The sequence below is a fragment of the Montipora foliosa genome, chromosome 1, assembly GCF_036669935.1.
Source record: "Montipora foliosa isolate CH-2021 chromosome 1, ASM3666993v2, whole genome shotgun sequence".
NCBI classification, from domain to species: domain Eukaryota; kingdom Metazoa; phylum Cnidaria; class Anthozoa; order Scleractinia; family Acroporidae; genus Montipora; species Montipora foliosa.
The window spans coordinates 65,717,569-65,734,105 of record NC_090869.1 but is presented as its reverse complement, the minus strand read 5'-3'; the positions used below and the strand labels follow the sequence as shown (position 1 = coordinate 65,734,105).

At 41.8% G+C, this 16,537-nt stretch overlaps 1 protein-coding gene across 1 annotated transcript in view; it reads right to left on the bottom strand.

Moving 5' to 3' along the window:
• Positions 1-322: 322 nt before the first annotated feature.
• The window catches only part of LOC137980388 (uncharacterized), a 28,497-nt gene continuing 12,282 nt past the window's right edge, over positions 323-16,537 (bottom strand). The window contains exons 2-3 of the mRNA XM_068827833.1: positions 5,776-5,944; positions 323-805 (exon numbers count right to left, since the gene is read on the bottom strand). Coding sequence (XP_068683934.1) covers positions 474-805; positions 5,776-5,944 — 501 coding nt within the window. The 3' untranslated portion in view covers positions 323-473. The remainder of the gene's footprint in view (positions 806-5,775; positions 5,945-16,537) is intronic.

Genomic DNA, 16,537 nt, shown 5'->3' with positions numbered 1-16,537 from the left:
ATTAAACTTCCAAGATGATTGTTAATTTTCCCCTCTAGCTGCTACACGTTTCCTTATAACTTAGTTATGAGAATTTGGTGCTAGATCAGAATAACAATTTCTACTTTGAGTACATAAGTACTTTTGTTACCTCTTTGCTCGATAATGAATGGAAATTATACGGAGAAGTTTCATGTTAATCACTTTTAGGAGTTAAAGGATTAAAAATCAGAGACTCTTTAAGGAAAAGTTGTCAGAAACAACTTTTTATTTTTCCAGAGCTGCATCATTTAAAAAAAAAAAAGCGCCTCTATTTTGCTGTAACTAATAAACACAATACGTGCCAGACTATGATGGACTAGCATCCTCTCTCTACTTCTACGTGTCCTAAGCAAAAAGTCCTATCCAAATTCACTACCGACATCCTTTAAAAAAGCATATGATAGTTGCAGCCTTGATCTTGAGTCGTGTTGGACCTCAACCTCGGTCAAGTTTCAAGCTTTGAAAATGATCATCAGCGAGGCCAAGGCGCATGACAGTAACAGAATACCACTGATGCGGGTTGCTGTGCCAGCATTGCAGAGGTCACCTTTGCAGCAGTCGATTTTGCACTCAAACGATCCACTGGCGTCTTTACAGAGAGGGTTGGTTTCCTGTATGCAGGAAGCATCGGATCCACAAGATTTGGAGAACGTTTCCACTGGGCCAAGTTTAAAATAAACCTTAACACATTGATCAGCAAGCAGAGCCGGGCAGGTCGTGCTTTCTCCTTCGCATTTATCCCATGACTCGGGACTGGAGCATTTGTAGCACTTCAAACTCAACACTGAAAAACACAGGATAAGGAATGCTTAGATAACAAATGAATAAGAAAAAAATTCTGCCGTTGGTTTTCCGTTGTTTTCCGTTGGGGAAGAGTCGTTTGGAAATTGTATGGCCCCCCCCAGCCACCCGAACTTTTCTTGCATGGCCCCCCTCATCAGGCAATACTTTTTGGCATGACCCCCCCCCCTACCAAAAAAAACCGCCACTGCCACCGAAATGTTACACTTTGTATTTTAAACATTGTTTAACACATCAAATAATACATTTGAATTATGATATTGCTATGTTACAGTTAAATTTACATTTAGGTTAATTTTAATTTCAACCTAGGTCATTTTATTTTCAACTAGGTTGAAATTGATACCGTAGAGTTCCGATAGTAGCGACCCTCGTTACTTTCGGAATTAGCAGCCTTTTGGGGTCGCTACTTTCGGGGAACAGAAATCGTTTACAAATCGAGCTGGCGCGAGCTTTTTTTTCCGAAATAAAATTGAACAACATCAAGAGCCATAATATTATGGTTCTTGGTACGAATCATGCGAGCAGCGAGCCATGCGAGTCAACATGCGAGTCACACAGTTAACCGTGAAAGCTAACCGTTTTAAAAAGGGTTCTTAGACTTAAATACTGTTTATCAGCGCTTTTTGAAATGGGTACTTAGCCTTAAATGAGAGAGACTCGCATGGCTTGCAGTTTGTCAAGACCCGAACAAAACAGTATCGAAACAGTAATGTAAACAGCGACACAAAACTTTCGCAGTACAGTGGAGTACATTTCTTGTACCTCTTTAAAAAGGATTAACAACTCATCGTGTGAACATATTTAGGGTGCGTTCGATTGACCCTATTCCGGAATAAGATCATGTGGAGTGAAGATTTAAAACAGTATGTTTGGCGTTTTGAAGCAACAAGGATAATAAATATATTCTATATACAAGGCTAAAAGTTAAAAAAATAAAATATTCAAACCAAACGTTTTCATCATTGTTGATGGCAAACAGCCGAAAACGTTTGGTTTGAATATTTTAATTTTTTAACTTTTAGCCTTGTATATAGAATATATTTTACTAAGCGAACATTATGGACATCAAGGATAATAAAGATATGCATAAAATAGTGTTTGACAATTTTAATGTGAATATCCGTGAAAACGAAGGATTTCTAACTTCCATTCCATGTATTCCTATTCCGGAATACGGTCAATCGAACGCAAGTTTCGTTTTGAAATCGTGATAGAAAAATCTCTTGCATAAACCAGTATTTATTAAAATGTGTTTGAATTGAATAATAAATACACATTATCTGTTCCCCAGAGGAATCTTGCTGGCTGGCAAAAAAATACAGGTGTTTCGATGAGCTGGCTGGGGAATTTTGTTATTGATAGAGGTTTTGCCTGGGAATTACTGACTTTTTCTAGCATTTCAACCCGAGCTGGCTGTAGAAACTCTGAAGACTGAGGACGACTTAAAAAAAAAAAAAAAAAGAACCTCCTCCCTATCCCAGAGAGTAGTGACAAACATACCGGAAAAAACCTACTTTGTCCCGGTTTTGTCGCTTTTGTTCGGTCGTTTTGGATCGAGGGATTTGAAAACGCACGGAAATTCCTGGCTGGGAAATAAATTTGAACAGCTGGCTGGGAAACCAACCAATTTTATCTAGCTGGCTGGGAAATTTCTTGTGTGTCTTGCTGGGTAAAAGGAACAGATAATGTTTTCCCAGCAACACTGAAAAACACCTGAAAATGCCTTAATAACATTTATTTTCATTAACTGGGGTATAATAATACATTTTACAACAAATTGGTCGTTGGGTGTCCCTGTAAATAAAGAGTTTTCGCAGCGGCTCTATTGTCCGTAATTTTCAAGACTTCTTCTTTCAAGAAATTTATAACCGCTGTCGGAACACTATCTGATCGGTCCTAAAACAATCACATAAAAATTTCTTATTAACGGCAAGTCTTTTCGGTGACAATTAACTTCAGAGTCTCTTTTAACCATAACTTGGAAGGTTAATCGAAATTAAATGGCTGATTTTTGCAGACACGCTTTGTTGAAACTTTAACCGGAAGTGGTCTGGTTAGCCATCTTCTCGTAAGTTTTTTTCTTAGTAAAAAGCCTCAACCTTAGTATTTTTTTCTTGATATTATTAAACTAAGGGCTGAACTTTGCAGGGATACTAATACCTCAAGATATAAAACATGGGCATGGAAAATATTTGGTCTGAAAAACAGTCCATTTCCGGTTGCTTCCCATACGCTTCAAATATGACCAAAGTTGTCATAACAGCCACAAGCTAGGGAAAATTTTCCATGAGCTAATGTTCTCACCCATAAAAGCCTAAGGATAGGGATTTAAAAAATGGTTTTGTTTTTGCCTGAAATTAATTTCATGTTGCTAAAAGAGAGATTTAAAAGTGGCCAAAATTGCACTGAAAATCAGCCTCTGGGGACCCCTGAGAGGCTGATATCCAGAACTAAGCTAAAAAAAAAGTCGTTGAAGCTGAAACTTTGGCATATTACCTAAGTCGACATAAGTACGTTGTGTACCAATTTTAAGCGAAATCGGCCGACCTTCATTTCCAAGTCTGCCCCGGTCTCTCATGCAGAGGCTTGTAAAACCAAAACCAAAGTAGTTATTTTGGCCAATCAAAAAGGACGGAGACAATCCAGTAAACCAATCAAAACTCGAAGTAATTACACCTAGCCAACACAAAGCGCGGGAAAATGTGCACGCGCGAGCCACGATTGGTTTTGGTTTCACTTCTGATTGGTTGAAAAAGTGGATCGAGAACTTTGAACCAATCACTGAGTGAAGAAATGCAAAACCAAAGCAATTCGCTAATTCGCCTTTATCACTCGGCGGCCATTTTGGAGTCCTTGGGGAATAAAGGCTTTGTCTTTGCATTGTCTTTGCCCGTCCAGCCTCACATTGAATGAGAGGTTCGACGGGCAAAATCTTTTGTTTGGACATTGAGCGATATGGGTCTATTACTTTCGACACTCAATTGAAAACCGCTCTAATAGCAAAAACTTATCCTAAGTCGTTGCTGACCCTAATTCTTCCCTAGGCTTAATTTAGGCTCCAAAAAAAGTTTTTTCAGTCCATCTGAGTGCGTATTCAACCTAGGTAAAAACGAATTCAACCTGTAACGGGTTTTGACGGCAACAAATCAGGCGCACCCAACGAATCTGTTCCTCACATTATCTGTTCCCCAGAGGAATCTTGCCGGCTGGCAAAAATACAGGTGTTTCGATGAGCTGGCTGGGAAATTTTGTTATTGATAGAGGTTTTGCCTGGGAATTACTGACTTTTTCTAGCATTTCAACCCGAGCTGGCTGTAGAAACTCTGAAGACTGAGGACCACTAAAATAAAATAAAAAAAAAGAACCCCTTACCTCTCCCAGAGAGTGGTCACAAACATACGACGGCTGGTCAGAGTGATTGCGCTAGCGGAAAAAGCCTGTTTTGTCCCGGTTTTGTCGCTTTTGTTCGGTCGTTTTGGATCGAGGGATTTGAAAGCGCGCGGAATTCCTGGCTGGGAAATAAATTTGATCAGCTGGCTGGGAAACCAACCAATTTTATCTAGCTGGCTGGGAAATTTCTTGTGTGTCTTGCTGGGAAAAAGGAACAGATAATGTTTTCCCAGCAACACTGAAAAACACCTGAAAATGCCTTAATAACATTTATTTTCATTAACTGGGGTATAATAATACATTTTACAACAAATTGGTCGTTGGGTGCCCCTGTAAATAGTTCATTGGAACTTGTAAATATGATAAAAATATTGAAGATCCGTTACCAGGATTCATATTAAGAAAAAAGTAAAATCGTTCTCTGGTAAAAAGTTTTGAAAGAACTATGAGCTTTCGACAGACTGAACTGCTGCCTTCAACGGATAAAAATGTGTGAAGCCTAAAAGCGAAAGAAATTTAAATATAACGAAAAATTCGCATAAATTAAAGGGTAAAAGCATGTAGTGGAAAGAATGTTTAAAATGCTAAGAAAATTAGTGTTTCTTTAAGAGAATGTGATATTGTCTTGGGAGCGGGCACGAATTGTTGTCTGCCCCTACAGTTTTTGCCGTGTGCCATGACTCCAATGTCTTTCTGCTCCGGTTGTTCGCTTTGTCAATGATTTTAGAATTGTTAAAGTCAATATCATGATTAAAAGTCCACGCGTGTTTTGCGACATTTGAGCCTTTAGTACAATGCTTTAAGTTCCTCATATGTTCCTTTCTCCTAGTAGTAAAGGATCTTTTAGTTTCGCCAATGTAGCTCCACGGGCAAGATGCGCATGGAATTTTATAGATGACATTGCACTGGTCGTCTTCGGCAGGTCGAAACTTAGGGATAGGGAAATGCTGCTGTAAAGTTTTAACTGGTCTGCTAGTGACTTGGATGTCGTGTTCCTTGAGGATTCTTGTGAGAGGTTCCGTGATGCCTTTGATGTAGGGAAGGACTGCAAAGTTGCGTCGGTTTGTTGGCTCAACCCATTTAGTTGGTTGGTATGTTTTTTAAATGGGTTGAGCCAACAAACCGACGCAACTTTGCAGTCCTTCCCTACATCAAAGAACCAGAGAACGATTTTACTTTTTTCTGTAAATATGATGTTTGAAAGCAATTCACTAATGGGTATCTTTGGGCAAAATATGAGCGATCCGCCAAAATGGTCGTTGACGGATGATTCTCGATTCTGACAGGGAGCCATTATTAAATGATAGATAAGATTTTCAGCGACGAAGGTTGCAGCTGAAATTGGCTTTTTTGTTTTGTTTCGTGGATCACTCTTTGTCAGAAGGCTCGAATTAATCGTGGGGACTAGCAACAAAGGGATATGTAACATCACTTATTCTCTGTTTTACTGCGCTAGAGCTGAGTCTGACATGATTTACACGGAAAGCTTCGCCTTCCATTACCTCGCTGCAAACAGAAAGGGTGCGGATGAAAAATGCATTTTGGGATGAAATCACTTACCGGCTGGAAGCGCAGCGGAGAAAAGTGTGGCAGCAACGAACCACAGCTTCATCTTGAAGAGGTTGATGTTTCCTTGAGAGTCAAAAGCTGCAAAGTGGAAGCGTAGTCTCAAAGTGTCGAAGAGGAGGGTGCAATTGGGGCCGTGAATCCTTACGCTCTTACTAAGCACCTGCAACCGTAAATGTGTCAAACACACCCTTTGTCAATTATTGCTCACGACGTAAAATCACTCTATTTTGCCTTTAGGCAGTCTTAGAAACTAGGCAACACAAATTTAAACGTATCCAGCTCGGTTTGTACGTGATCAGAACGTGGCTGAGATTGGGGGTGTGATTGTGGCGAGACATTTTTGTTTGCTTGTTCTTGAAAGTACAATGGGGAATAAAAGAAAAAAAAAAGCTCCATTGCAAGTCGTGGATACGCGACGCATATAAACGACTATCGTTAAGAATCAGATGTGCAAATTTGTCACTCACTCAGATGTAAACTAATCGATAAGGCAACACCAATATCGATTTTTTCATAAGAGATGCCAACTAAAAATACAACAAGACGCCTATAGGGCGTATCCGTGGGATGCAAAAACAGTTAACACAGATTGTCCAGTTACAGTGAACTTCAAATACAGGTAATCTTCGGAAAATGGCGAGACATTAACAGAAAGATAAATCTGTAATATGTAGGAGTGAGAGACTTGAAGTTGTTTCTTGTAAAAACTCTTATTATTAATGTTACTAAATTTGCAAATGCAAACAACGAAGCCATATCAGGGGTAATCAGGGTACGGGATTATTTATTTATTTTTTGAAAGTGACTTTATTCAAATCCCACAGTTTTGCTTGCTTCCTTAATTCCGTTCATCCAAAAATTACAAGATCAGTTCTAAATCATCCGAAAAACTATTACAAATCACAGTTCAACAACTTATCATCCTGTATTCGAAGTTCGGTCTGGTTCCGTAATCCTGGTTTAGTTCCTTACAAACTGTTTCAATCTGCCGTGGCCAAGACAAGAAAAGCTACAAGTAGTAAATAAAAAACTAAAAAGAGCAAGGCTGATATAACGGTGAAGGAATAATTGAAAAAAGCCAATATTTCGAAGGGCACTGCCTTTCTTGACCTTTCTTCATCAGGGTTTTACGGTACAATAATAATAAGAAATGATAATTGAAATTATATAACAGTAAAGAAATATAAGGGAAATTTTGGATTACATTTCATCTTTCTTATTGAGACCTTAAGGTTCAAGAGTGTTTGCTATGTTCTCTTGCTTTGCGTACACGGTCACGATTGGAATGAATGAGCTCGAGGGGAATAAGTGAAATGTCTTTGGCGGTGTGATTATTAGTGAGGAAGTGTTCTGAAACTGTGGTAGGCTTGGAGACGTTGGTTCGTTTGTCGACTGGTCTACGGTGCTCGTTAAAACGTTCTTTAAGTCTTCGTTTGGTTTCTCCAATGTATTGTTTAAGGCAACGATTGCACTGTACCATCCATGCCATGTAGATGACATTTTTTGAATTGCAGTTGATGTTATGCGTGATTTGTCTTGTTTAGCCTGTGGCATGTGAATGTGTACCTAGGTTGTCTATCAGTAAAATAGGTGCATGTAGAACAGTTATTGCCACATCGGTAAGAACCCCTTGGTTGATTTTGTTGCGCGGTGGGATCGTGTAGTTTGGCACGAACAAGGTAATTTTTGAGGTTGCTACTACGACGAAAAGCTACAAGGGGAATACTTTTGATGACATTGTGGCGACGAGGCGATGAAGTAAGAATGCTGAAGTGCTTACGAATAATAGACGCAATGGAGTGAAGAGCTGAATTGTAAAGTTATAAGAAAAGGAACACATTCTGGTTTTTTGAGTGTGTCGGTAGAAGTATCTTTGGGTGAAAGTGCCTCGTCTCGTGGAATTTTGTGTACTCGTCTTATTTCTTCTTTGCGAGGAAGTGGAGATTGTAACCACTTTCGTGGAGATATGTGATGAGTTCATTGGTGAGAAGGGTGAATGTTTCGTTTGTGGAGCAAATGCGGCGAAGTCTGAGAGCTAAGCTAAAGGAAATAGAACGTTTGGTGTGTATAGGGTGGTATGAAGAATGTAACAGGTACTGATGTTTGTGAGTAGGTTTGGTGTATAAGTCAGTGGTAATTGTGCCGTTGAGGATGGAAACGTTGATATCTAAAAGAGATATGGATGTGAACGAATGATTGAATGTAAATTTGATGGTAGGGTGAATTCCGTTTTGGCAAGTTGTGAAATTGTTGCGGTTCTCCACTGAATGTGTCCATATCATAAAGATGTCGTCTATGTAGCGCCACCATATGTGAGGTTTGTGAGGAGCGTGTGTTAAAGCGTTGGTTTCAAATTTTGCAAGAAAAAGGTTGGCGTATGAAGGAGTCATTCTTATACCCATAGCGGTACCGTGTATGTGTAAGTAGTGTATGCCATTGAAAGAAAAGTTATTCATAGTGAGAAACATACGTATGAGGTCACAGAGTGTTTCAGTCTTGATAGTAGAATCTGTGCGGGTATTGAGAAACTGTCAACACGCGTCGATGGCCTCATTATGTGGAATGTTGGTGGAGAGAGATGACACGCCAAGAGTAACAAGAGAGGTATTGTCAGGTAGTTGTTCCAGTTGTTGAAGTTTGTTGAGAAAATGCGTGGTGTCTTTAATGAATGACTGAGTGGTATGAACCAGGAGTTTAAGATGATGGTCGACGAATTGTGAAAGACGTTCAGTGGAGTGGCTGTTGCTAGAGACTATGGGTCGTCCGGAAATTTCTGTTTATGCATTTTAGGTAAAATGTAAAAGCGTCTGGTCTTAGGATTAGCTAGGATTGGTTTTTATTAAAAAGCCTTTGGTGTCACTGTTGATTATTTGGTCACGAACCATTCGTTCACTGTATAAAGTGACGCGTTTTTCGATGTCATCGGTGATATCGTTGTCGAGAGGTCTGTAGAATGAAGTGTCATTACGTTGTCGAAGGCATTCGTTAAAGTACCAGTTTTTGTCCACAATGACAATAGCTGATCCTTTGTTTGCTGACTTAATGACGATGTCGTCACGTCTTTTAAGTGTTGTGATAGCTCGTCGTTCGAGTTCGGTCACGTTGTCACGTATAATACGGGGTGTCATGTTAATAAGTATGTCCTTTACTACTGCGTAAAGCAAGGTATCAAGAGCCGGCTCTCATGGGCTTTCTGTAAGGAGGCGGAGTCCAAGTTCTTTTGGTACGAAATAGATTAGGCTCAGGTTGTGCGGCAAAGTCGTGGAAGTATTCGAGGAGTCGCATGTGACAGCTGAAGTCATTGAAGTCGACGCTGACTTCGGTCCAGTTTATGAAACGTGGGGTGAGACAAAACGATAACCCTTTAGCGAGCAATTGAGATTCGGCTTGAGTAAGAGTGGTGTTGCTTAAGTTAACGACAGCAGCAGTGTCCTGTTGTATATTGCGGTTACAATGTCTGCAGTGTTTGTATTTGTTTTTACATCTGCAGCTGCGTCTGTGGTTGCGTGAGGATAAGAAATTTTTGACAGAAGTGTTGATAATGGTGTCTTGATTACCACTGTGGTTTGTGACTGATGGTTGACGGTTGGTTGTGTGGGGTCTGTTACTATGATAAGGATGATAAAGATGTGTACGAGAAAAAGCAAGAGGAGCAGTCTCACCATTTGAGCGTTGTTCTTTACGTTGTCTAATTGACCTTCTGAGCGCTAGCTTTCACCTGCAGTGTCACGTGACTTTTCATGTAAACAAACCTCGAAAGTTCGGACATTCGAGAAGATCGGACATATAACACATAGTGAGATGGCGTGGTTTCTTTTCGTGTTGGACATGGAAATGATGCAACAAAGACACAAGTCTCTCCGATGATTAGCATTTGATGTGGGACGCGGTACTTCCGTCTTCGACAGGATTTACGGGGGTGAGTCAGGTTTTGAACATCTTCGATCCCTAGGCGGACGGAAACGAAATGTATTCCTCACATTTGGTTATTACGAATACCTTCATGTATTTAAATTGTTATATATTTGTGCACTTCTAGATCAGTAATAAAACCGAATAAATGTGATTTGAGTGTGTGTAAATCGAGCCTCCTCTGTCAGTGAGCCTTTAATTCGAAAACGCTGAATCAGTCCATCTAACAACAGCAAGCAGTCCTGTTTGCTCCAGTTTCAGGGTCAGCATGTCTAAGCAGATGACTATTAAAGAAGGACTTCCACACAATGAATATCGCAGAACTTAAAAAATATTTGCAGGTGCGTGGAGTTTCAGTGAGCGCGTTTAGAAGTTGATAGAATTCGCCGCTGCAGTTGAAGCAATGACGCTTTACTTTAATCATGGTAATTTCCTCTAGCGCAACTAATGCTAATCCGGCAATGGATGCTATCAGTAGAAAGACAAAACTGACGATGCAGACAATTTATTTATCCCAATCAAAAGCTCAAGAACTGCACTTCTGCCCCAATCCATTTTCCATGCAATCAAGATCATGAACAATTTCATCTCCTCGGCGCCATTCGGCTTGAACGATATTTCAGTTTAACCATTTAACGTACTACTCCACTGAATGTACTGAATACGACAAGCAGGGACTCGCCGTTTGTCGTTGACAAACTACGGCCTAGGACCCCAGTTAGGGCTCAGTTTTTAAAGCGGGCAGGGTTACAGAGCCGGTTACAAAGTTCAACCGCAGTAGTGCTACAGGATACTTCACGGCGGTTTTGACGGTTGGAAATGGAGCGTTCTGATTGGTCGATTCAAATGTTGGCGGAAAAATTCAAATTTGGACGGGACATGCCAACGTACCTTAGGGGGACAGTCAAACCATGACGTCACAGACACGTGACACCTCCCTTGTGCGGACCCTCAGGAAATAGGTTGGGGCGTTTTGCGTAACCATGCTGGACACAAAGGTAACGGTCGGAAAATTCAAAATTCAAACAATGACGTCACACGGGTCGAGAGAGGGATGACGTCACAGAGTCCCAGGCCCCTTACGGTCAGAAAAAGCACCAGAGACCCAGGCACCTCACAGTTCAAGCGAAAATACAAGACAGGATATTTTCTTTCCGAATCAAACGGTTTAATGAGATAACTATATACAAACGGGAAATCATGAAATTGAAATGTTGAAAAACGAAGGTAAAAAAAGTGGAGAGGGTACATCCCCATAAGGGCAACCACTCTCCTCATGAAAAACGGTTTCATATATACAAATATTTACAAAAGAGGGGGCTCACAAAAACAAACAAAGTAGATTTCCGTCTTGTTCTCAACCGTTCCGTACAGTATATATTTAAACATCTCTGAGCTGACAGCAGTAAACAAACAAGCCTTGCAAACCATAACCAACCATTTTAATCAACAACTAAAACTGAAATGACATGCACAGTATTCTCTTTCACAACATTTTCCGTTTTACTGATCATCTTTACACCCTCTCTCTTCAGTTTAGAGTAACAGCAAAATTCTTACTCATTGAAAAGTCAAGCCAAAACGTAGTCAATTCGCGTACTCGACTGCCATTTCACAGACAAAGAAAGCAGCTCACGACTGGACATCCATTTCACACGAAACGCCTATCAATGTGATTGTTGAAATACACCAGAATCTCTGTCAACTTGGGAATGGCAAACATTTTCACGACTTCTTCGTTTTTTTAGCGAGTTTTACAAATTATATGAGGTAGCGAGGTATGCATTAAGAAGGAAACCATTTACCTGAAAGCGAATCGTTGTCAATAAGTGATTTGTCTCTCGCTCTATTTCTCTCAGCTTTTAACGGTGTTCTTCATCGAAATTTTCTTTTCTTCTCCTTCCTCCACTTTTCTCGAGACTTTCTTCACTTAAACTTTCTTCGCTTAAATCTCCGCCAAAAAAAAAGAACAGCGAACGCCGACCACTTGTTCCGCGTTTTAAAAAGGAATTGCCGCCTCCTGGGTTTCAAAGCAGTAATCTTTGTAAGTCTACAACGTCTGATGCCTTCCACTGAACCACAAGAGTATCAAGATATGCCTGCATATCAAATGACTGGTACAAGCTCACCAGGCCTTAGACCATATCAGGGAAACTTTCAAGAACCTGAATTACAGAGTAATGGTTCCATGGAAATTCACAACTTGCAGTGGGAGGTGGCCTGGTGCCTAACCTCGTCCCGGTTTACGACCGTTCGGGATAAAATTGAAATTGTCTTCGGGCAGCACTCGGGGGGGCTCCGGTCGAGTCCTCTTTGACCCCGCATTCACTGCACAAAATGGTAGCACTCCACCTTGGGGCAGTGATGATGCAGCAGATCTTGATCGTAACCGCAGGAGTCACATCACTACTCAGTCTTTTGGTGCCCCACACGCGCACACCCTGCAACTATTCAAAAACCCTCCAATGACATGCTTTGCGCAATCAATCTTTTCCTTTCTTTCATCTTTTCAATATTGTCTTTGTCCGTAATCTCTTTTTGCACCCATCGATCATGAAAGGGTACCATATGGTGTTGTTCTACTCGGGGAAACATCATCTTGCACTCTTCACGCCAAGATTTTAGAATATCAATTCTGTTGACCGATACTGTGGCTGTCTTTACACACGCATCAGTTCTTCTGCTCTATGAAGCTTTGAGTAACGCTCCCAAGCAGCTTGATTTTCATAGATTTTCCAGAACGCTTCGATTATATCTTCGCGCATTGGAAGGCGACATTTCATGGCGCTCATGTAGCTGTTGCTTTTGAACTCGAACCATTCTTTGAAACTCCAAGCAGCGAGAGGTCACTTCATCTCCATCCACCAAGTTTGTGCTAGGAATGCTTTCGAGACAGTCCCGTGTCTTATTTCTCTTTTTAAAAAGAGTTCTTGACACCTCATTGTAGAAATGAACGTTTCTCATCGTTGGATTACGTGGAAAAAAATGGCGGAGATCCGTTCAGCAGGCGACCATGTTGTAAAAAGAGGGTGAAGAGAGGAGGGTTGTGAACTATATAGAGACGTCGCGTACGGGATTGGCCGAGGGGGGATGACATCACACACGGGGATTGCTTGAAAAGGATGACGTCACAGGGACCCAGACCCCCCACGTTAAGAAAATGGAAACGAGGCCAACTCTAATCATTTAAAACAAGACAAAAATAGGACTTTTTTACGAATGAAACGATTTAATTAGAAATAAAAGAGCTATTGACAATCTGGAACGTGGGAGGCGGCCTGGTGCCGTGCCTAGTCCCAGTTTATCCAAGTCCGTGTCCATAGGTTATTATAAACAAAAATACAAAAGTCGCAGTCTCTGGGCGCATTCTGTATTCACAAAATAGGGAGGCCTGAGGACCCATGCATTCAATACACAAATGCACAGTAGCACAAACAACGTTCTTTAGTTTGTACACCTTAAAATCGTTCACTTGTCATCATCATTTGTCCTTAATCATCTTGCATTGGGATGGGACGCGGTTGGAACATCCTGTTCAATAAAAATTTCCGTCTCTCCACAGCTGCATCTGTAGCCTCTTCAACATCCATTGAATCCTCCTCCATGAAACGATGTCGGGTTTTCGTAACGTCTTTATGCACGGGGTCATGCTTTAGACGTTCAAACCACTGGAAATAGTGCAAGTATAGCCCTGGCAACGTTCTTCTGTAAACGGGTAACAGGGCATTGAAAGCTTTGGCCTCAGCTATCGTTTCAGAGACCCCCTCCTTCAAGAACTTGTTGGCTTTTTTGTCATAGGTTGAACTCAGTGACTCTTCCACCTCTTGGCGCAGAGTTTCCCAGGGATCTTGGTCATCCATTTCCCTGTCACTAACGTCTTCGTCCTCAGACTCGATGACCTTGTCCGAGTCCGAGTCCGAGTCTCTTTCTTCCTCTTCATCTTGGTTTCGCTCCTCATCTTCTTCACTTCTTTCTTCCGAGGCAGCATAGGGTGGTACTTCCTCAAATATGTCCCCCATGGTTGTGTCTCTCACAGGCTCCTGGTCTATGCGTTTCCAACAACCTCGCCTCTCGTGACGGTCTCTGTCATAAGCTCGACTAAACGGTTTGTGGCAGTAGCGGCAGAGATGTGCCATACACTCACCCAAAGGGATTGCTCCAAATGAGCATCGCGAGTTTGACGTCTGCTTTTATACTCATTGTGAGTCACGGAGCGAGTGACTCTCAATGAGTTACTCATCAGCCCTTGTAGTCACTCTCCCCAAAATGAGTAGGGAGCACACTGAGGATAAGGGTGAGAAATCGTAGGTTACTCATGAGTTGCTTATCAGGTTTGCTTATGATTTGCTCATTTTACTCGGGGTTGCTCGGAGTACCTCATCGGTTGCTCATTTTACTCATGGGTTTCTCACCGTTCTGTTCCTGAAGTTTGCACCACCCCACACCGCGCTTGCTCAAAAATGGACCACGTTTGTATTTTGGAAAAATAAAGAGACGAGCTAAATCCACGTAGTTGGTTTTATTATTTGATTCGAGACCACTCGTAACACCCTATGTTCAAAGGGGAGTTTCAGCAAGGGTTTCATTCGTTTCGAGGGGTGTGGGCTCTGTTTCGTCCGTTGAGCAAAGTGGGATCTCTCTGAGCTTGTTCCTCTTTGTCGATGGCATAGCTTTTGTCTTTTCCTGATTTTTTTCTTGTTTTTGTGATAGTACTGTTTCGCATACGCCTGACACCGGGCTTTGTTTCCGTGGTAGTATTGTCTTCTCTTGGCTTTCATCTTGTCCTTTTGTCGGCTGGCGAGGATCGTTTCTGCTGTCATTTCATCCACTGGCTTCGGTGGGCTTGCCACTCCATCGAGCACTTCCTTTGGGATGGTGTCTTTAACCCCGTCTGGTTCAGTCCTTTGGCTAGGCTGTCGCGTTGGTTCTGTGTTTGCAACCGTCACCACAGAGGGTGTCTCCTCGGTATAGGTTGGCGTTGCCACGAGCGGAGGTTGTGTCATGGTTGTTTCTCCCGCTCTCTTTTGGTCTCTCACTTTTTGTCGTGTCTTGTCCCTCCATCTCTTCTTTTGCTCCTTAACCTTGTCCGGGTTTTTGGTGCGCCATCGTTTGAGTTGCTCGCGCTTGTTCCCTTTCTGGATTTTCACTTGTCGCTTCAATCTTTCGATCTCTTGAATCAGTGCTGCGAGTGTGGCTTCCATGTCTTGTGGATACACTTAACAAAAGCAACCGGAGATCAGTCAGACCACATTGTCCTCCTCGGTGGCTTCTCGTTTATGATGATCTTCGCGGCTGTTTCACCCTTTATTGGTTCGTGCAAGAGTAAACCTAGGCTGCACCTAGGATTTCTCATCCTTATCCTCAGTGTGCTCCCTACTCATTTTGGGGGGAGTCACTCCACGGGCTGATGAGTAACTCATTCTGAGTCACTCGCTCCATGACTCACAATAAGTATTTTGGGGGGAGTAACTCCAAGGGCTGGTGAGTAACAACTCATCGGTACTCATTGTGAGTCACTCGCTCCGTGACTCACAATGAGTGTAAAAGCGGACGTCAAACTTGAGATGCTCATTTGGAGCAATCCCTTTGGGTGAGTGTATGGCACATCTTATAACAGAGACCGTCACTAGAGGCGAGGTTGTTGGAAACGCATAGACCAGGAGCCTGTGGGAGACACAACCATGGGGGACATATTTGAGGAAGTACCACCCTATGCTGCCTCGGAAGAAAGAAGTGAAGAAGATGAGGAGCGAAACCAAGATGAAGAGGAAGAAAAAGACTCGGACTCGGACTCGGACATGGTCATCGAGTCTGAGGATGAAGACGTTAGTGACAGGGAAATGGATGACCAAGATCCCTGGGAAACTCTGCGCCAAGAGGTGGAAGAGTCACTGAGTTCAACCTATGACAAAAAAGCCAACAAGTTCTTGAAGGAGGGGGTCTCTAAAACGATAGCTGAGGCCAAAGCTTTCAATGCCCTGTTACCCGTTTACAGAAGAACGTTGCGAGGGCTATACTTGCACTATTTCCAGTGGTTTGAACGTCTAAAGCATGACCCTGTGCATGAAGACGTTATGAAAACCCGACATCGTTTCATAGAGGAGGATTCAATGGATGTTGAAGAGGCTACAGATGCAGCTGTGGAGAGACGGAACTTTTTATTAAAGGGGCAAGGCCACGCAATTTTAGGCAATTTCAGCACTGTTTGAATGGTCATAGAATTAACTAAAATATCAAAATAACTGTCCAAAACTATAGAAGATCTCTAACAAAACACAGGGAAGCTAAGAAGGGACATGGATGGACAAAACCGGAGAGGATTGAAATGGACTGAATTTGGGTAAATTTGAAAAACGTCAGCCCACCTTTTTTCAAATTTATGTCCATCTGTATCAAAATGTCATTTACACAGCTGGAAAATCTTTCTCAGTTGTTATGTGGCCGTGATTTTGCAAATGAAAGACTCTTGCTCTACCAATTTGAAGTTTAGAGCTCATAATTAACAAAATTAAACAAAATTACATAAAATTGCGTCACCTAGCCCCTTTAAACAGAATGTTCCAACCGCGTCCCATCCCAATGCAAGATGAAGAAGAACAAAATGATGATGACAAGTGAACGATTTTTTTGTGTAAAAACTAAAGAACGTTGTTTGTGCTACTGTGCATTTGTGTATTGAATGCATGGGTCCTCAGGCCTCCCTATTTTGTGAATACAGAACGCGCCCAGAGACTGCGACTTTTGTATTTTTGTTTATATTAACCTATGGACACGGACTTGTATAAACTGGGACTAGGCACGGCACCAGGCCCCTTCCCACGTTCCCGATTGTCAATAGCTC